At 31.5% G+C, this 21,990-nt stretch overlaps 1 protein-coding gene across 1 annotated transcript; it reads right to left on the bottom strand.

Annotated features, from left to right (window-relative positions):
• Window positions 1-1,235: 1,235 nt before the first annotated feature.
• On the bottom strand, window positions 1,236-3,345 carry LOC122584883 (transcription factor bHLH30-like). Its single transcript, XM_043756957.1, has 2 exons — window positions 2,821-3,345; window positions 1,236-2,253 (listed from the first exon to the last, which is right to left on the bottom strand). The coding sequence occupies exons 1-2, from the start codon at window positions 3,343-3,345 to the stop codon at window positions 1,780-1,782; spliced, it is 999 nt and encodes a 332-aa protein (XP_043612892.1). The 3' UTR covers window positions 1,236-1,779.
• Window positions 3,346-21,990: the final 18,645 nt, after the last annotated feature.

Below are 21,990 nucleotides of genomic sequence, written 5' to 3'. Positions count from 1 at the left end.
GGAATAGCTATAATTTTGTGTGTTTATTTTTAAATGATGAACATCCATGCATATATTGATTCATACATACTTTTAGTATCTTTTTTTACAGGAGCTAGAGTAAAATTCATACTCAGTATTTCTCTATCACCGAGACATTGCGAATGGTTCAGCTATGGCTTGATGGATTTTATTATTATTATTAGTTTTTTAAACTCTATGGAAATTTAAGTAGTGGTCTGGTCATACGCATGGCTATTTTGGTCCCCCATTATCTTATTTCTCATGAATTGTTTTTGTAGTTTATTATTTGAGATATGATTATAACCACGACACCACCACTATCACTCTTGTCACTCTTGAAATGAAAGGCTTATCATGATATCATTCCTACGTTTTTATGACGTCCTCAACTTGATGAATAAACAAAGGCCATTCGAAGTGCCCCATCCAATTTTTTTCCCACGGTTGTAGTAAAAGTTACCATATGTAATAATTCACACGTTCATCTATCGTAATCTTATGTATCATGTATTAGACCTACAATTTATGCAATTGTAATGATAACTAGAGGATAAAAGCTTCTCGTGAGTATGTCTTCCTCACCACTTTGATAGTTTGATGAATGACAAAGTTCTTAATTAGTTTTATTTAGATTTGTTCAGTTTTGAAATACCAAGTGTGTCTATAATAGCTAGGGTGGAAGGACCTAACGTTGGGCCCAACCACTCGTCGCCATATAGTCATTGTAAAGTGGCCCATGACGTTCAAGGGTTGTCGCCCCGAAATGAGTGAAGGATGAGGTCATTCGGGTCCTTTATTATTTATGTTTTTGTTATTATTATTATTTTTTTTTTGTTTTTTAGCTTTGGTATTGGTATATCATGGGGTCTAATTTTTCAGATAAAATTACGGAATATTATGGTTGTGATGTGGTTGCTGGGTGGTGCCGATATAACACTGACATACTTGCACGTACATCATCTCGATTGGTGTGACCATACAATCACTCTTAGCATCAAAGAAGTCAGTAATTAACAATTGCCAATACATGAAAGGAATTTTTAGTCCACTCGATCGGTTCAAACAGACTTTGCTTTCTAGCTTGTTTTTATTCGATACCATAAAAACGATAGAATTATAATGGATCCAGATATCCCGCTTCTTTAAAGGAGAGAACGACCATTTCTAATAATTTGTCAACGATTTTTGGCCATGCCAGTAGAATTAACGGTTAACTATCGAATCTACTCATATGCTGATCAAGTGGACAAATACATACATGTACATGTATCTTAAAGTAGAGAAGACTCCAAAATCAAAGAAAAGCAACAACCAATAAAGTTTCCGCTTTTTACATTTTTACACAGTTTTTTCCATACCGTGTATAATGAGCCGTAACAAATGCCCACTTTTGTAGTAGTGGATCAAACAAAGACTACATATTTCAAAACAAAACCAACTTACATTCTTTTCGTTATATTGCAACTACGACAAAAATATTCTTTGTTCACACCCTTTTTTCATTTCAGTAGTCAGAAGTTTTCTTATACTTTCTGAAAACATGACAAAAGAAAAATATGAACAAACAATATTTTTGTTATGGAAAATAATTAATCAACCTAACTCATAATTTGCCTAAAAAGCAACCTAAAACCTTAAAAATTTGACATGTGGATTAATTTCATTAGTTTCTCTTTCCTACTCTTGACCCCTGATTTTTTCACATGTCATTATCCCCTGATTTTTTCACATGTCATTATCCTATAATTAGGTTGATGAATCAAGAGATCTATGATACTAATAGATACCAATATTGTTATTTGTTCTTTGCCTCTTAACCCCAGTAAAAGAAGAGGAATAATCATTCATATTATTGTCTGTTGTCTCAACAACCGCTTGCAACGCTTCTTCAACGAGGCTTATCCAATGATTCACCGTTTGATTGTTATCGTTACTAATCATCGAGGGATCCTCTTCACTTGTTACAAACAAAACATTCTTAACACGCCTTCCTAGTGTTGTGATCTCAGCTTTTAAGGTTCGTAGTCGAAGCATTTTCAAAGTCTTGATTAGGTCTGGCAAGAGATCCGACCTGTCCTCGCAACATAGCGATGCTTTGATCACAATCCGACCTTCTTCGTCCAATGTGTTGTCTATAGTTAACTCGTTCATCTCTGTTGGGACTAGACTTTGTTTCGCTATTATAGACGTTTGGTGCTTGAGCTCTTTCAGATGTTGTATCACTTCAGCTAGTAATGAGGCCTTGTCTGTCTACAAAATTTACGTACATTAATTATTTACATACACATATAGAGATTATATTAGTACGTATACGTGAACTACTTCACAATGTGTTTCAAATACATGCTAAATATGTATTAATCGAATACTATATATATTTGACTAGCTAGCTAGAACTAGAGTATTCTAAATTGTGGTAGAGAGCCTATAAATATTTTAGATTACGATATCGTATACGTGTATACAAATAAATACTTGATAATAAGCTAATTTTAATTCCTGGTTAAAGAATTTCTGAAATGATGCAACTTAATTAAGGGATACTAGTTCAACAATAGTCAAGCTATTGATTAGTCTAACAAATAATTAAGCTTAATTTCATGTACTCGTATAATTATTACTAATGAATTGTACACAACTTTGACAATGCTACTGCACATTTTTTATATCAAATTTTCAACCACAACTTTTCCCTGATCGATCTAGAAACTTTTATCGATTAGGGAAAAGTACTATTGGTTGAAAATTCGATATAAAAAAATATACAGTATTGTAAAAGAAAGAAAAGCATATAGGAACAATTAAATGAAGACATACTTTGGTGGTGTTGGGAAGTAAGGTGCGAAGCTTGGTAAGATGATTATTAATTCGTTCCCGACGCCTTCTTTCAGCTTCACTATGGCTTTTGGAGGCGGCTATAGCTTTAGCCTCTACAATATCTTGAGCACTCATATTAGTCTTACTTGTTTCAACAATATGCATCCCAAACGGGTCTACTGATGATGATAATATTAATCCAGGTGGAACTACACTACTAGTATCAATTGATGGCGATGTAGTAGTAGTAGTAGTACCCTCGTATGCAAACTGCAAGCCATCCACCACCCGTTTGAACAAACCACGTTGTGATGAAGAACAAGAAGAAGGAGATGTTGTTTGTGGCTGAGGAGGAAGCAAAAAGGGGTCATGGTCTCCGGTTGGGCATTGAAGGACACGGTTATAAGCGGTTGTGGTGTGGTGGTGGAATGATTGAGGTCGTAGCAAAGTTGTCCAAGAAGAAGGATGATGATGATTGTGCATGATTAGAGGGATTATTTGTGATGATGACGAAGGTAGGAACATGAAAGTAGTAATTAGTATAGCTAGATGAACAATTGTTGATATATATACCCATATAGTTTAAAGGAAAAAATTAAGTAAAACATGCCGTGCTTATCTTAGAGAAAATAAGAGGGATTATGTAAAATTCAGGGGTATGTAATTAAAATTCAGGGGGTTATGTGTGTTTATCAAATTTAAAAGTTTAATCCGTAACTTTTTTTAATGTTCCAGTACCTAAGCTTAGGTAAAATCTACAGTATGGATTATTTTCCTATCGTTTAATTAGTTAATATATTGCATGTGTTGATGAAAAAAAGGGAGAAAGCTAATGTGAAAAGAAATAAAGTTTGGATGGTAGTGAGGGGATGATTAAAAAGGGAAGATTTGAAGTTATCGTTGATTGTAATTTGTTTAATTTAAATAATTAAACAAATTTAAGAGATTATCTACTTTTAAATCGTTGATTATAAAAAGAAAAAAGCTAGGCAGGAGTAATGATTCATACACAAAATATATTTATCCTACAATACATAAATATATATATATATATATATATATATTATACAACTTGAGGTTTATCGTAAAAAAAAAATATTAAAGTAAAACAAATAATAAACTATCTTGACCTTTAGATCATGATAAAATTTATGCACAGAGATTTATAAAATTTTTAATCCATAAAATTTATGGGGCCATGCATTTATTAATTAAACAGAAAATACTAAAATATTAGTATGTGAAGGGTGTTACATCTAAACTTAGGTACCGGACAATCTTATATTAATTTTTTCCTATATGTATTATTAATGCACAATGATTTTTATGATAAACGATAATTTTCAGTAAAAAGAAACTTGTTTTTTTTTTTGACAATCTGTATAACTCTTGGAAACCAGGACTCTCGAAAAACCTTATTATTCCATCCCTACAAATGTGAGAAGTGAGACTCGAATCCAGGTGGATCCTTCCAAGGTCAAAGACCTTACCAATGGGTCACCAACCCCATTGGTAGAAACTTGTTTTATTTGTTTTACATTAATACTTGTTTTATTTTAACTAACCCTATACTATTTCACGGTACAATTTCAAAAGCTTGAGCATTATAAACATTTATATTTTTCATCAAATTGGAAGTTTTTTTTTGAAAGGTGTGGTCGGATCATTTGCTCGCAACAGGTAATCTAGCTTACGTTGTCTTAACCAGGTCCGCGTTAGAGAGCTCTCTCACCCTCAATAGCTAGTAGGAGGAGAAACCCCTAACTAAACCGCCCAAAAGCACAACATTTAATTGGGATAGAACGTTGTCTCTTCTGCAAAACTCAAACATGTTTCACTAGAGGACTTTATTGATGAAATATCTTAGAATGTCCTTTTCATGTCTTGAACTCAAGACCTCCAATATGAAAAATTGGTACTCAACCCTTGAGCTACAAGAGAAAGTACATCAAATTGGAAGTACTTACCAAATGATGAGAAAATCTTTTTAACTATCTAGCCATTTATTTAATAGGGTGAACTAATTTCGGCGAGGCTTTTTCAGTAATCGTCCTTCCAAGTTCCAACTCGATAAAAGAGCAAAAACCATCATTTAGCTATTTTTTCCTTCAAATTCGTCCTTCTCGTTAACAGTGATAAATTTTCTAAGTTAACCATGTCACGTGTAAGTCGCATGGGAGCAATTTTGATCATTTTACATACCCTTGTTTATATCTTTTTAAACTATTTATCCTTTTTCGAAATCACTATTAAACCCACATCTCACTGCCACCATCAAACCAATCCATTACAAACCGACTAAATGCCGCCTACAAATGGAAGCTATCACGACTGCGCACATGAAATGACCGCTTACATTTTTACTCTTTCTTTTATATAGCCAATTAGCAGATATATAATGTTAATTGGAAGATTTTTTATAGTGATGAGATACAAAAAGTGGAATGATCCTTATTACATGCGCCCAATCGCCCATGTTACATTGAGGTAAGCATTTCAAAGTTTGGTGTTTAGTGGTTATCAAAAAAGTTCAAGTCAAAGAACACGATTACTAAAAAGTAAAAACATTTTCATAATCATAACTTACATCTTACAACCATGTGCACTTTAAAAATAATTCAACATTTCATACCTAGTTATCTTTATTTATAGTTTCTTTTCTTTGAAACAGTTAAACTATACTCCATATTAATATTATGTTTCAGTAAGATGCCAAAATAATAAAAAAAAAAACAATTACAAGTACGATAAAAAAATAAGATGGACTCATTGCCTATAAGTAGAGGTGTCAAAACTAGTTAACCGGTTTCAGTTAATTATTTTAATAACCGTATTCGGTTTTTTTTTTTTTTAAAATTAACCGGTTCTGGTTAACCGGTACCGGTTAATAACCGGTTACTCCATGAAAAATATCAAACTGATGGAACCGATTTCGGTTTATAAAAACCGGTTAACCGAAATGGTTAACCTATTCCAGTTAACCGATATTCTTGCAAAAACAGAAACCTGCAGTAGCTTTTGGGTGTCCCATTTTTATACAAATTCATAACCTGGACAGATTTAAGCATCAACCACACATAAAACTAGCAAAAACATAAAGTAGCATATTCCAAAACTAATTAAGCAAAACAGAACCAGAAAACAAAACCAATTAAGCAGGAATAGAACCAAAACTAATTAAGCAGAATTCCAAAACTAAACAGAACAGAACCAGAAACAGAACAGAGTGTTTAACATAGCCAAAATTAAGCAGGAACACAAACAGAACAGAACCACAACAGAACAGAACCAGAAACAGAACCAGAAAACAGAACAGAAACATAAATTAAGCAGGAACACAAACAGAAACATAAGGCCTATGAGATACTAGCTTTCCTATCTCTATTTATAGTTATACGCTATCTGTATTTAAAAATTGTCTTATTAATCAGCCTTTAACGAAAATAAGTTTACGTAACACAAATGCTAATGATGGACCAATTAAGAGGGCAACCACACAAAAAATCCACAAACACTTAAACAAATTACAACATACTTACTGGCCAGTGGCCACCACGTACAACATTAATTATAGAATCAGACTGATGTGATTATAAATGAAGTTTGAAACTCGTATAATTAAGTGACATTTTTCTAAGACATATGTATGTTCTTTCAAAGTAATTTAATCTTCCTCTATCAATTTACAACGTATGTACCGAATTGGTACCTACATAACCTCCAACAGGGATAGTGTCAAGGTTAATCAACCACTTAAATTCAATTGTCTCTGACAAGATTCGAACCCAGAATGCTCTTATAAACTAAAGTTTTTTATGTTTTACTCTTTTCTTTTCTTTTTTTAACGGGAATACTATAACTTTCACTTAATACTACTGATATTGCAATTGAAAAATATCGTTCGATAGTGACAAGCATATACCCACCGACCCATCAAAGTTTGTAACGGTAGGAGCCTCACATCACGACCTCATATATCCCTCGAATTAAGGATGGCCTCAAAATATTAATGAGGTAAACTTAAAAAAGTAGTCATGTCAAAATAGTTAATTGTATAATGGAAAATAAGGTTCGATCAATATTCTAATATAACTTTGTAAGTTGTAAAAACACGATTTTTTTAATTTTTCCAAATATCACACAACACAACAAAACAATTATTCCAAACATCATACAATACAACTAAACGATTATTCCAAACATTACAACTAAATGACTAATTTTTTTTAAACTTCGGATTGCTTCGTACCAATTATCACTCTTCCACGTGATGGGGTAGCGGAGAGCCGAAGACTTCCTCAAAGAGTTGCCCCTCTTTTTTTTGGAGTGGGACAACTCTTTGGGGTAGCCCCCTTTAATTTTTTATTTTTACTTTTAAATTACTAAATTATATATAAAAACACAATTTTCTTAATTTTTCAAAACATCACACAACACAACAAAACAATTATTCCAAACATCACACAATACAACTAAACAATTATTCCAAACATTACAACTAAACGACTAATTTTTTTTAAACTCCGGATTGCTTCGTACCAATTCTCACTCTTCCACGTGATGAAAACTGTTTCGAGATACCTTTGTGTACTCAGCCAAAGTCCTTTCAACCACTGCACCGTGTTCATCGTCGTAACCTTGGTTCAAATGGATGAACATCATATCAAATACGTGAATGTTTGTTCGCATGCGGTGCCAATGTGCGGCCACCGCATCTGAATTTCGATATGTCGATGGTTGGTTTTCATAAGTGAGGAAAAAATGGGTCACTTTCGACCATATATTCCCTTTGATAGTTACTGCACAACGGGTCGTTTGACACCTCGACCCAAGTTCGTGCCAAACTTATTTCTTCGGACCGAGTCCAAACCATTTGATTATAAAGAGTAAAATGAGTGAATTTGAAAAATAGAGAGAAAAATGGAAGATAAAAGTATAAAAATGAGGAATAATAGTATGGAGTATTTATAAGGGTATAATTAAAAATTTAAAAAAATAAAAAATAAATAACTAGTGCAACGGAACAATTTTTTGAAATCGCGTGGGTTTTGGGCAATGAATATGTGTCGGGCTACATTTTTTTTTATCTTTGCCGCCCCTCGGAGCTGGGGGAGGGGGGGCGGAAAGAGGGCTAAAAATCGCCCCACTCCAAATAGACGACACAAATTGATGCTACATTTACGTTAATCAACATCAAAGAGTTCTTTCGGAAAGTAAAAAGTAGGACCAAATTGACTTGAAAGTCAACTAATCTAACGCATATTATTACTTTAACCTATTAGAATTTCTTCAATATCCCCCAAGTGGATTATACATTGTGTCTACACAACTGTCACTAAACGTCTAAACCTGTGATTTATTAATATGGATATGGTTATCAATTAACATCTAATCATTCTATGTTCTTTTTGTTGGGTCAGCAAGAAATTTATTATTTATTTTAATTTAAACTATATATATATGTATAATTTTCATATATTTATTAGCATCTACGGAGTAATCCTTTTAAGTTAGTAGTAATTTTCTACTTTAACTTTTAAAAGTTAAGGGACTAAGGGTATCAGCTAGATTATAGCTGGTGCTGAAAAACAATTAAGATCGAGGTGTTCGTGTCGATTCACATCTTTTTATGAGAAAACTAGATGGTCTAAAAGTTCAAAAATCATTGATATTCCAAAGCATCGAGGTCCAACCGGGTTGATCCGAAATGAAGTTAACATAGTTTTTTTTTTCTTTTAGCTTAATTTGATGTTCAAAATTTCTAAATTCCATTCAAGTTGTATATACGTCACTGCAATATACAGTAACTTAATCTTAATGTCTTTATTGATTTGTGGGGTTAGCTTTTGTGGGATGTTTTGATTATTGATTTATTGTAATATTTTTGGTTTCGAATAAAAATATTGGCTTTTCATATTATTGTTCGAGGAATGCTCTAGGTACGTTTTCAAAGCCATGAGGGCCGACAGCCCAACAAGCCCAATAGATATCGATCCAGATCGAATAAAACCGGTTTGATTGGAACCCAACCGAGGAACATCCGGTCCAGTCTTGAATCATAACTTTTCCAATTTGCAGACTTCTAGTCTGTAAGTTTGTAACCGATCTAGCCATCCTTAGTTTATGAAGCAAACCATCTTTGATGAAACAGTTAAAAAAGAAATAAATGTTACACTGATATTTTAGATCTACAACAATACGGATGTAGTTTGACATATGCTTTGATTAATAGTGAAATACTTCACAACCTACCATTTTAAGTTATAAAGGAAATAAACCTTCGGCTTTTGAGCAAGCAAGTTAAAAAAATCAGTAAAAGTTCTCGAACCTTCCCAAGAACAGTGCTGTTTGAAAACTTCTATCATTCTGCCCCCTTAAAGAATTTTAGCATGTAGGTTTCGAAAGTTTATATGATCTTATTTTACCACAAACTAGTTATGTTACCTGGGCGTTGCCCCGAGAGACACAGCGTTACTTTTTTCAAATTTTTTTTATAGACAGAAGATACATTCGTCTGTTTCTTATTCAAACGTGTATCTGAAAATGTATTGTCATGTACAAACTTAAGATATAACTGGAATGTTCGCAAGCCCCGCAACTTAAAAAATCAGTAAGTATACAGTTCTCGGACCGGCCCAAGAACAATGCTGCTTGAAAACTTCTATCATTCTGCCTCCTTAAGAATTTTAGCATGTAGGTTTCGAAAGTTTATATGATCTTATTTTACCACAAACTAGTTATGTTATCTGGCGTTGCCCCGAGAGACAAAACGTTATTTTTTACATAAATTTTATGTAGGCAAAAGATACAATCATCTCTTTCTTATTCAAATGTGTATCTGAAAATGTATTGTCATGTACAAACTTAAAATATAACTAAAATGTTCGCAAGCCCGCGTTGCGGGGCCCAAAGTTATCGTTTTTACACGTTCATGACACAACATCATATTTATGTTTACTCACAAAAGCAACAATGGGGAAAAAAAATGTTACCAAATATACATCCAAGAAAAAATAGTTAAAACAAAATCTTTTAAAAATATTTTTGTTTAATGAAAACATGTTAAAGACTTAAAGTTAGATTTAAAAATAAAAAAAAAAAAAAAAAAAGCTAACGAAAGTTCCAAAATCATTTAATAAAAAAGTTGGTATAATTAAATGTTTATTTAATAAACAAAGATTATTTCTAAACAGCAAAAAAAAAAATAACTAACCAATAAAAATTTCAACAGATAATATTTATTTGTTTTATTAAACCCATAAGAAGTCAAAACGCCAAATATCATTAAAAGAAAATCCACAATAAAATTTATATATATTCTTTACTTTTATTTTCAACTATATATCTTCATAAATTAGTTTCTAGAAATTTCGATTCTTAACTTATAGCATCATAAGATCCTATTTAAAATTTGATTATGCACATACATGCTTTGTAGTTCATGAAATGTAGAAGTAAAAATTTGAGATTATAATTGTTTAATTTGCATAATAAGGAGAATTAGGAATATAATTCAACATGTATATTGTTATTGATTATATTATAACAGTTCAAATTGTTGAGTTATTAAGTCTGGTCATCCTAACAAAAAAATTAAAAGAAAGATAAAAGGGGCTTCCAAAAATAGTGATGATCTTTAATCTTTGTAACACCTGTGTGAGGAGTGGTACATGCATTTTTTTAGAAGGGTTTATTCATTGTTTGTCCAGGCAGGGACGGATTTAGCTTGAGGGCAGTGAGGAACTGCCCCTACTCCATTTTGATACAATGCAAATTTTTTTTTTTAATTTTAAAGTATATTTGGAATTTTGTCCTAAAAGTGAATGGAGAAACTAACTTGTTGATAATGAAATCATGTTTTGTATAGTTAAAAGCTTATTGTTGAAGTAAAAATGAGATGAAACAATGGATAAATAGATTTCTAGTTTAATGGTGGTATGGCAAATTGGGTTGTTGCAAAAAGACAAGGGAAGAAGACAACATATTTGCAAAAGGAATCTTCCTTTTAGTTTTTTTGTCCTTTTAAATCCCAAACTTTATTAAAGTGATTATATTGACCCTTTTATTTTATAAATAACTTCTTAAGCTCATAAACTTTATATATAGGTTTTTGATTTATGGGAAAAAATACTACTCGTAAAGTAATAACACAACTACAATAATTTAAACTTTTTTTTTCCTTTTTGAAAACAATATACGAGTATAATTTTAAAAACTTTTATTCGAAACAAACATTATTTATTAAAATGTTTCTTGTAATTGAAAATTCACATCTTGAGCACAATTATTTTGATTTTCAAAGTAGTTGACAATTAAAATGAATTGATTTTTGTATTAATACTTTTTATTACTTCATACTAATCATTTAATAAATCTTAGAAAACTATAATGCTTTTTATAGTCAGGTACTTAGGGAAAGAATTTATAGTTAGTTGTTTCAATAAAACTTGACTTCTAAAATATTATTTTATATTTAATAGCTTATTTTTTAGATTAATTTTTTTTTTTCTTAAAACAAAGTTGAACCGAGATTCTAGTTTTACAAAATTTAGTGGAGGCATTTTCGAGCAACTTGTCATAGACATCAAAATTTTTAAGACCAACCCTAAATATAACACTATTTTAAAATTTCCCTCACTCAACATATTTTTTGGCTCCGTCCCTGCAGGCTATACAGGTATTGGCCATTAATTTGCACAGCCAGCTCATTGCTTATACAAACACACAACATACTCATTACATTGCAGCGTGCATATATGTGATTGAAAGTTATGATATGTTTAAGTCTAGCTAGTGTGGCCTGACAAAGAAATTAAAAAGAAAAATAAAGGGGTTTTTGAAAACAGTGGTAGTCTCCGATCCTTGTAAGACCTATGTAGGAGGAATTGTAAATGTTTTTCTAGAAAGGGTTCATCCGTTGTTTAGAAAGAAGTTAGACTTTTGAAAAACTTTTCTTCATTCATATCAAACTCGATGCAACAAAAGAAAAAAAAGAAAGAATTATATACTATACTAATTGAATTGGATGCTAATAAAAACTCGCCCAAGTGACGAGTTACTATTATTTTAATGTTTAAGAAAAATAAAGACTGAGTTCTAAAAATGGTGTGACCTTAGAAACCTGGATTATGGGTATTGTACTATGGAAAAACTTATTTGTTGCTTTTTGACCCATTAATTTGCATACTCATCCCCTATTGCTTTTAAATTCAAACACAACTCATTTCATTCTTCATCAACCCCATCACTTCTAAATCTAAAAATAATCAATATATTTCCTTATTCTCTACTTTGTTTTACTTCTTCTAACTCAAAAAACAACCAAATGGCAGGAGGATCTTCCTCTTCTTCTTCCACTCGAAAAATGCAAAAACAGTTATGGTGTACCCGACCAAGTGCATTGCGTCGAAACCTTCACATTGTTTTCCTTTCCATTGAACAAAAAAGAAGAAGTAAATTTTCTTTTCTTCCAAATCATCCCAAAAGTGGAGGAAAAAATTTGTAAACAAAATGTATTAGAGTCTCCTTCCAATTTTTTCCCTTTCTTTTATCTTCTTCTCTTAAATAAAACTAAAGAGCGGAAATATATTTATAATCCTTCACATTGTTTTCTTTTCCATTGAAAAAAAAACTCAAAAACACAACATAAAAACATTTTAATTTACTTTTTATATGGATATAGAACATAATATGTGGCAAAAAGTTGCTTTTAGTAGAATTGGTTGTTGAGTTTGTTCTTGTTCCCCATGTCATGTGTTTGAATCGCATCTCTTTTTTCTTCTTTATTGTTGGTTACTTATATTGACTGCCATTTTCTTCATTGTTATTTTCTATCCCTGATTTACTTACTTTCCGAAGACCCTATGCAATTTCTATCTCCAAAAACCCCCCAATGTTTCTTTTTCATATTTTGCATTTAAGAAACTATGGAGGATATATTTCTTGGATTACGAGTACTTTATTTGATCTTTGATGATGGTTTTGTTGGGAATAAAACTACACACACACTAACCAGAAATGAACAGAGAAATAACAAGGAAGAACACGAGAGATTTAATATGGTATCTTACACTAAACTGTGTGAACTATTCCACTTGGGTTGAATCCCTCAAAATATACATGTACAAGAGATATCTTTATATAGACTACACAAATTAGGGATAGCAACCTTGCTCTACAAGTTAGACTTAACTAGAATTGGGCCTGCTGCCAGTCTAATTAACTAAGGCCTGGTGCCTTTAGAAGTTGCTGGAACTTAGTAGTCTAAGTGGGCTGATGACAACTCCCAACAGGTTTTGTTTGTCCTTTGATCCGATTAGGTAACAAACATAATGCCCCTTACTTTTCCTTTTTATATTCGATAAAAATATTGATATAATTTCTTCGATTTATTATTGCTAGTTAGTTGTACTTGATGATTGTTTTCTGTTTCCTTTTTGTCTGGACTTTTGTTTCTTAGGTTTTATTTTGCTATCTTACTTATGTGTTACTATATACCATTTACCCGGTATTTTGACCATATATATAAACATTTGTATAAGCATGGCTACAAATGTTGTAAGACCCAGAGCTGTTGGGCATGTAATACGTTTCAAACTTGGGACCTCCTGGGAAGTTTAAGGTGATATACATAGCCCACCACACGTGTGGACTTGATCAATTTGGGCTAAAAGATGGGTTAAGTAAAACATTGCTTTATGGAGAAGGGGCTACCATGGATGGTCAGAAACAAGGTGGTTGTAAGCTTGAGGAAGAAAAAGAAGATGAGGATGATGGTGCGTTGGATGCTGAGATTTTAGCTTATGCAAAGTTCCTTGGAGATCACCTGGATGATGAGGGGACTGCCATGGATTCTCAGAAATAGGGTGGTGGTAAGCTTGAGGAAGAAGACGATGGTGAAATGCTAGACTGCGCCATTCAACATAATCCGGATGACTTATAAGAAGATGTGCCAGTTGGTGATCAATCAGTTGGACCATAACTGGCTGGACACATTCATTTCGCGACATCAAATACATGTGGCTGCTGTTGCTTTGGTAGATAAAAATGGCGCAGCTAATTCCAAGACTAAACAAGGGGATGTTGCTTTGGATGGTGATATGTTCTACTAATGCAGATGAACATAATTGCATAGTACAAATCGAAGTGTTTGACTTTTGGTTTGTAGCAGAGTTTTAGAATCCCTTTGAATAATTCTCTTATGTACCAACAATTTTAAATTTCCAGATTCTTAATTAGTCATTTTTTGTGGTTTTGTTCAATATGTCTAACATGACATTTGTCTTCATACACTCAGACTAGCCACATTTTGCTCCCCTGCTCTGCTCATTACATTAATCCTCGTTTTTGACCAATTAACACTAGTAAAACACACATGAGAAAGATTGAAAACACAACGATGTATAACTTCCACACCAAAGCACGCGACCCGAGTCTTCTTTTACATATATATATATATATTGGCATTCCTTATCATGTTATTTTTCCCCCCTTATATCACATGATGTCGAGGTCTCCCCAATTGCGAATTTGGTTAGATTAAGGCTATTTATACGTTTACCAGGAAAGTTGCTCTCTAACATGTACTCGTATTTTTTTTTGAAAGGTGCTCTCTAATATGTTAGCTCTGTGAAATGGCAAGAGAATAAATATATGTATCGGAAGCCGGCTGGAAATATTTGATCTTAGGTGCATTTTCCTCAGGAATCTTATTGTTTGGGTACGATCGGACAACTACCGATGTTTGTTAATATCTTTTTCTTAGAATGTTGTTGTTAAATATTCAAATAAGTCGTGTTTTCCGTGGTTTTCGGTGACACATATAGTCATACTATTTATGATACAACTTTTAAGATGCACAAGTTTGATAAAAAAAAAAAAAACTTTATCTATCTATCTATAGTGCATATATCTCACAGACATGCAGTATAATAATGTTGTTATGAAAAGGCGTTTTATCAAATAAACTGATCAATTTCTGCATAAACAAAATCCAGTTCCATATATCATAGTGAGAAGCTTGCATTGGCGTTTGGGTTGATGACTTAGCCAGTTTGGATGCCAATTAATATAGTAAAAAATCTTAGAATATGCGATGATTGTCATCGGGTAATGAAGTTGGCATCTCACGAACCAAACACCTACTAACTCGTTCACATGCTCATTTTTCTCCAGTGACCAAATCAACAATGTCGATCCAATTATCGCCCCAACTTTTCCATCGCCCCAACTATGAATGTGGTTGTCTACATACAGTAACATGAACCCAATACCTCAACCGCTCGTGTTAACTTTTGTGATTGCAAACAAGCTTATGGCCATTAAAAGGAACATTTGTATATATTCTCTACTTATTTTTAATTTTTAATAGAAAGAATGAAAAAAGGTTAAAGAAAAAGTATTTGTTTGGATTGTTTTAATATATATAAATTTATTTGACAAGTTACCCAAACATTTTTTTATTATTTTTATTAAAAATCAAAACTTTCAAAAAATAAGCTTAAACAACCGAGGTAACATTTATAAATAAATTACAAATAGATGTGTCGTTTGTGTATAATAAAAAGTGGTCAAATTTTAAATTTATAAATTTAAGGATATACCAAACTAAACGCACACTCACGGGCAGTGGACCCATTCATTTTGTAATATAGTTAGTGGTAAGAATATGTTCATTCGTAGGGACTATGTTTAAGAACTAAGCAAGATTACGTAATACTAAAATTGGTTGGTGGTTTTGTAACGATTAAAACAACTAACGATTAAAATGAGACAATAATGTCGGAATGTGTCCAACCGCTTGGTCTAGCGAGGAAGCACGAAATTACTAGAATGAAACACAATAACTAAAAGCATCTATTTCGACTCAGGTCATTCATGATATGTTCAGGTTGCATTTGTTCAATACAATAGTTGAGATCCAAATAAGTCACTAGATTCAGTCACATTGGTACCACCCTTTCCGCTTACTAGTCCGTGTCTCCTACCCAAATCTCCTAATTGATTAGCTACAAGTGTGAGTACCACCTTATCCACCTAAAGTTCTTTAGCCAATTAGTTTGTTTAACTATTTAAATAACAATTTTGTCTAGTTGACTTACCAAGCCATTTAACAGATTAATTCTTATTTTTATACTGATCACTATCATACCATGACCTAGCAATAATCGTTTATACCATAAACAATTAAAATCATATACGTACACAACGGATACCACCAAGAAGCATACATATATCATTAACGATAATAATAATAAACCACAAAGAATTGAATTAATTCATTAAGATCGTTAAACGTATCTAGCATGCAAACATCACATAATCATATCAAATCATCTTAGTAGATGTTTAAATATCTAGCTCTCATGACAAAACAAATACTACTAATAATCATTAATATAAATAAATCTATAATAATAATAATTGTCAAATAAATAAATCTACCAATATATATATAACAAGGTGGTAAATTCATTCCTAAACAAACAATAACCCTTGGATGAATTCCATTTTTGATTTAGAGCCATTAGATCAAATTTAATTATTTTATCTTTCTTAAATGACAATATTAATACTTATACTTTTTATGATTATACAAAAATACCCATTTAATTTACACTTTTTGATTTTTCATAAAAAATTTACACTTTTTACCCAATAATTTAAATTTAATTTACACTTTTTGGTTTTCCATAAAAAAATTTTACACTTTTTACCCAATAGTTTTAATCAAGAAATCAAAAATAATAGCTAATATATATACCCCTTTAAGTTAATTTACACTTTTTGGTTTTCCATCACAAATTTACACATTTTATCCATTAGTTATAATCAAGAAATCAAAAATAGTAGCTAATATGTATATAATAGTATTTTTTAATATATTATTATATTAACTACTAATATATATCCTAACTAGATTAATAGTCGCGTAATACGCGAGAAACATATATAATTAATAACATGTTAAATTTTTATAATATCATAAGTCGACAAATATTTAACCAGGTAAGAATTAAGCCACTAGAAAACATGAAGTTACATTAGTCGTCGATTAGATTATGCTTAATAGTGTCCAGACAGTTCACTTTTAGGCATGATGTTTGCTTTTTTAACAAACCTTAGTCATATATATTTGTGTGTTATTTAACCACAGTTTTAAAAAATAGATACATCATCTATTAGAGGTCTCGCTAAGTAAGATTTTCGTTTCTTTGGATGTCTTTCATTCATCCGGATATGTCTGCATTGTCATTGCACTTGTGTTTTAATGTTTTGGTTCGAATAATTTAGTTATACTCTAAAATTTCTAAGCATATAACTTAATATAAACGTATTACATTAAAAAAGAAAATTTTATTGTAATAACATTAAAAATTAATTTTATAGATAAAAAAATAATGCAAAATATAAAAATATTAGTTTTCATAATTATATCATTAAAAACATTAATTATTAATATATACAAATTTTAATAAGGAAGTAATAATAACTTAAATTTAATAAAATTAGATCAAAATCGCTCAGGTCAGCAAGGACTCACGCACCTACTCCTTATCTAATACCTTTCTCGCGACCCCTACTCTAAACAAAAAACTAAAGGCTTAAATTTAATCCAAAAAAGTTAAATAAGGTATATGACATCATCATTTGATCTAAAGACTCTAAATAAAAGTTAAAACTCATCTAATGGTTCATACTTTTTCAATTATAAATTAAGGTTTCTCTTTAATATATATTTAATGATAATAAAATAATACTCTTTATCTTTTGTTTTATCCAATAGAATAATTGTTAATATCATATAAAAAAACACAGCATATTTTAATTAAAATACTTGAGATATGTTTCATTTAAAATATATAGATCAATTTTCTATTGATAAAAATAGTAAGTTATATTTCAAACCATAAAAAGAAAATTGAATATTAATAATGTCATAATACCCTGTATTTACAATATTATATATATATATATATATATATTTATATAATGTCCGGTTTAATCAAATTATCAACGACAGTTTTGAGAAAGGTCGAGTTTAGCTTAGGTGAGTGACAACTTCGGGAACATCAACCTTTAACATTGATCTGCAATTTTGGAGCATGTCGTGACAAAGAAGTTGCGCTCTATTAAACAAAATAAAATAAATTGTCGAAATTAATGATATATAATTTAACTTGTAAATATGCGTGACTATTGTGATTACTATTATAAAAGAATTTGAAAAGAAATAATGTTTTTACATACAACTATATTATCAATGTACTGTACCTTTACCCAAACAAAAAAAAAACATTTTCCGACCTCTTTTTTTTCTTTTTCCTATTATATTAAAAATCAAAATAACTCAAAATTTTTACTCTACCAATAGAGAGGTTTATCTCAAGACTAATATTTCCAACCAAGTGATGTAGATTTAAAGAAGATACTTATGACAACAAAGTCAATGTTTGTATGTATTCTTTATTTATTAATATTTTGCATGAACAAAATTACAAATATACCCTTAAAAAAGTTTACATTGTACAAAAATTGGAGTCCGACTCCATCCATGGTTATATTTCATAAATTTTGTAAAGTTATTATAGAATTAAATCTAAACTTAATATTAATGCGTTGCCTATAATGAATTCTAACTTGGCAATTTAAAGTATTTAGGATATATTATTTTTCTTTATTTCGATTGATAAAGATCACAATTTCATTTTATTTAATTTTTGTGTGGAAGGGGCAAGGGAGGAAGGGGAGGGGGTCGAACTCGGAAAATGAAATGTAATGGATTGACTGGAAGGCAATCGTCAAGTAAAAAAGTGGGTGATTTAGGTTTTGGTGGTTTAGAGACTCAAAATTTAGCATTAATATGTACAAATAGATATGACATGTGGTTCAAAACTTGGATGTCGTGAGGTTTAAAATTATCCAAGTGATTTATGGTTATGAGTTTGCATTCCTATGTAAAACAAATGGTAATAATATATGGGCAAATATATGTTCCTCATTCTCTGAGGCACACTCGATTGCTAGCCCCTTAAGATGTTATTAAAGATCAACTGGGAGTGAAAATAAGACAAGATTTTGGAATGATCATTGGCTTAATGATGGCAATCTTGCAACTCGGTTTAAAAGGTTGTATGCTTTGACACCATCTAAAGAACGTGTCATGTGTGATATTTTTTATGATATGACATGAAAATCCGAATGACATCGAGATATTTGTGATGACATGGATAAGCAATAACTTTTGACATTGAATAATTTATTGAATCAGTAAGACTTAATGAACAACATAATAAATTTTTGTGAAATTATTAAGGTCAAAAACACAAATGTTAATAAAGTGAAATTGAATATTTTAATTCATTAATTATTACTAATTCGTTAACTATTACTTAAGAAAATTATATTTTTGATATATATAATTATAAAAATATATTTACTCGCGTATTAAAAATTTATTTAAGACAATAATCTAGTCTTAAAATAAAGTAACCGTAACAATAATAATGAAAATAAAAGAGTCTTAAAAGATCAAAAGATGTAGAGGGCTGCTGCTGTTGTTTTAATGAAACCAAAAGCCTAGTTAATTGATTTGCGGCTGCCGCTTCTGTTCGCACGACACCACCACCTTCACAAATTATATTTGACCTACTAATGATTGCCTACTCTCATTAATCGTAAGCTGCTCTCAAATAATAATAGTTGTTGTTTGTTTGCTGCCTACGTGACCTAAGAGGCCAAAGAGGCCGTGTCCCTCTTTTCTTCTTGGACGGCTCCAGCCCAAGACATACACACACATGGGCTACTTAATTATTTGTTTCTTCACTTGCTTGTTGTTAGCCCACGTGAACATCATCAAATCATCATCAATAATATTAACATTCGTAAAGCCCCTTCTTTTGACTCTTCTTTCTTATCAGCCATATAGTCCACGAGCACCATCACTTAATTACTCCATACTCCATAACATGTGTTGCTTGACTGCTGTTGACTTTGGGTCACATCTCTTCATCTTATCGGCTTAATCGTTGTTTATTCTTAATTTATCTATGTTCGACTCACTTTTGTCATATCTCATCTCAAAGACTTAGAATAAATTAAATCACATATTAAGTACGAAAATCTATGAAACGGCGATAATTTACATCTAAAATGATCAAATATGATGAGTGAAAAGTCTATATATTTATCACTTATCACATATATCACTTAAATTTTAAAAAATTACATTGTACCAAAATTGAAGTGGAGCAGAGAGGTTATAATAGCTCCGTCCATGAATACATACACACACATATAGTCTAATATTATAAAGTACCTCGATCGATATACGGAAAACAATATTCTATATGTATGTATTCCTTTAAGACATCAACAGATCTGTCTATGGCCATCACCACCAAAATTTTCATAAGTTCATGATATTTTTCAATATAAAAGTCCCACGTACAAGTATTCAAAGAGGTAACACATTTTGACATAAATGAGTCAGACACGCCTTACTTGGGAAACGGGCCACCTGACCCAAAACGGGCCTAACCGCCCGAAACCTACAACATGACGTTTATATTATAAAAAAGGTAGCTTCAAAGACGTTGTTGCTATAAACGAGCCAGACGCATCCTTACCCGTGAAACGGGTCACACGACCTGAAACGCGCGTAACCGACCCAAAACCTACAACGTGACATTTATATTATAAGGTAGCTTCAAAGACGTTGTTGTTATAAACGGGCTCGACACGTCCTTACCCAGGAAACGGGCCACACGACCCGAAACCTACAACATAGTGGTGGACTTAGAACCGGAATTGACGTGTGGCACAATTTTTTCCCACTAAACTTGTATAGGCATAAAGTAACGATAACAACTAAATTGTTACGATTTTTAGCTTTTTTTTAACATATTTTTGGCTATTTTGAATGTATGTTAAGAATTTTTGGCATTTTTATTAGTTTTTCTTTATCATTTAGTCATACGGATACATCTTTATAAGTTTTATTGATAAAAAATGTTTCAAAAGTTTAAAGTTGGTTACAAGACCAGTATCTCATATTTATTTGACCCGTAGCACCAATAAAAAATACATCCTTTTTCGAAAAATTTTAACTTCATGAATTTAACGGATCCGTAGCCCGGGCTACCTCTTAGATCAATGTAGGTCCGCCCCTGCTACAACATGAAGTTTTTGTCATATAAAAATCCCACGGACAAGGTAGCTTCAAAGAGGTATCACGTTTTTAACATAAATAGCCCCGACAAGTCCTTAGCTAAGTACTGCATATATACCCTTGTCCAGGTTTAAGCCCATGATCCAAGACAGGCCCAATATCCTCTAGTCTACACCACCTCCGTATGCAGCCCTAAAGCCACTATGTGAAATGAAATACCGACCACCTGGTAAGTAGAAACAAAGATGGTGATATACTACACCTAAATATCTTATTAGTAAAGGATACGAGCTATCATAGAGACCAATCGACCATCTAGCCTCTAGGCTCTAGCCATCTTATCATATAAAATCATAAATAATACCACACGAGTAACTTAATGCACGAGGTTTCTTTACATTTATACTTTCGAATCAAGTTAGTTGGCATACAAAATGGTCATAGCTTGTTATAACTTTTCTAACTTGATATTATAGAACATAATAAATGTTGTTTTCTTATAACGAGTAATAATCACTTTTTATAAAACCGAACGACTGAGAGGTTTTTTGATATCTTACTTAAACTTAATAAGCTCTTTGTTAGTAAACATAATTTAGTCAAGAACACATACACCCCCTTATAATAATCAAGCGTACAACTTTCATGCTTTGAATAAATATCGATAACTTAATTAATGGAGCTGGAGCCCATGAAAACTCAAAAACTGAAATATTGTTATAATAAATAATCACATTTCATGTCAAAAAAAATCAAGGATATATCTTTCAAGCAAAAGTAGTACAAGAAGGACAAAATGCCAAACCAAGCTGTCATCGCTATGTATTGATTGCTTATAATTAAACTAGTATTTGATTTCATATATTATGGAGTAAAAATGAGTGTTTATTATAAAATATGATTAATCTTCTTAATAATATGATATATAATGCCATATCATATAATTAGAGAATGAGAGTAGGAGATAGAATTAGTAGGTTATACATGTCATCATGAAGTGA

Source organism: Erigeron canadensis, chromosome 1 (genome assembly GCF_010389155.1).
Source record: "Erigeron canadensis isolate Cc75 chromosome 1, C_canadensis_v1, whole genome shotgun sequence".
In the NCBI taxonomy this organism is placed as follows: Eukaryota; Viridiplantae; Streptophyta; class Magnoliopsida; order Asterales; family Asteraceae; genus Erigeron; species Erigeron canadensis.
Note: the sequence above shows the minus strand (reverse complement) of the source record. Positions and strands in the feature narration are given on the sequence as shown.

Coding starts and splice junctions, on each gene's coding strand:
- LOC122584883 (XM_043756957.1), bottom strand. CDS start 3,345: ATGTTCCTACCTTCGTCATCATCACAAATAATCCCTCTAATCATGCAC. Junction 2,254..2,820: donor TACTTCCCAACACCACCAAA/GTATGTCTTCAT, acceptor TAAATTTTGTAG/ACAGACAAGGCCTCATTACT.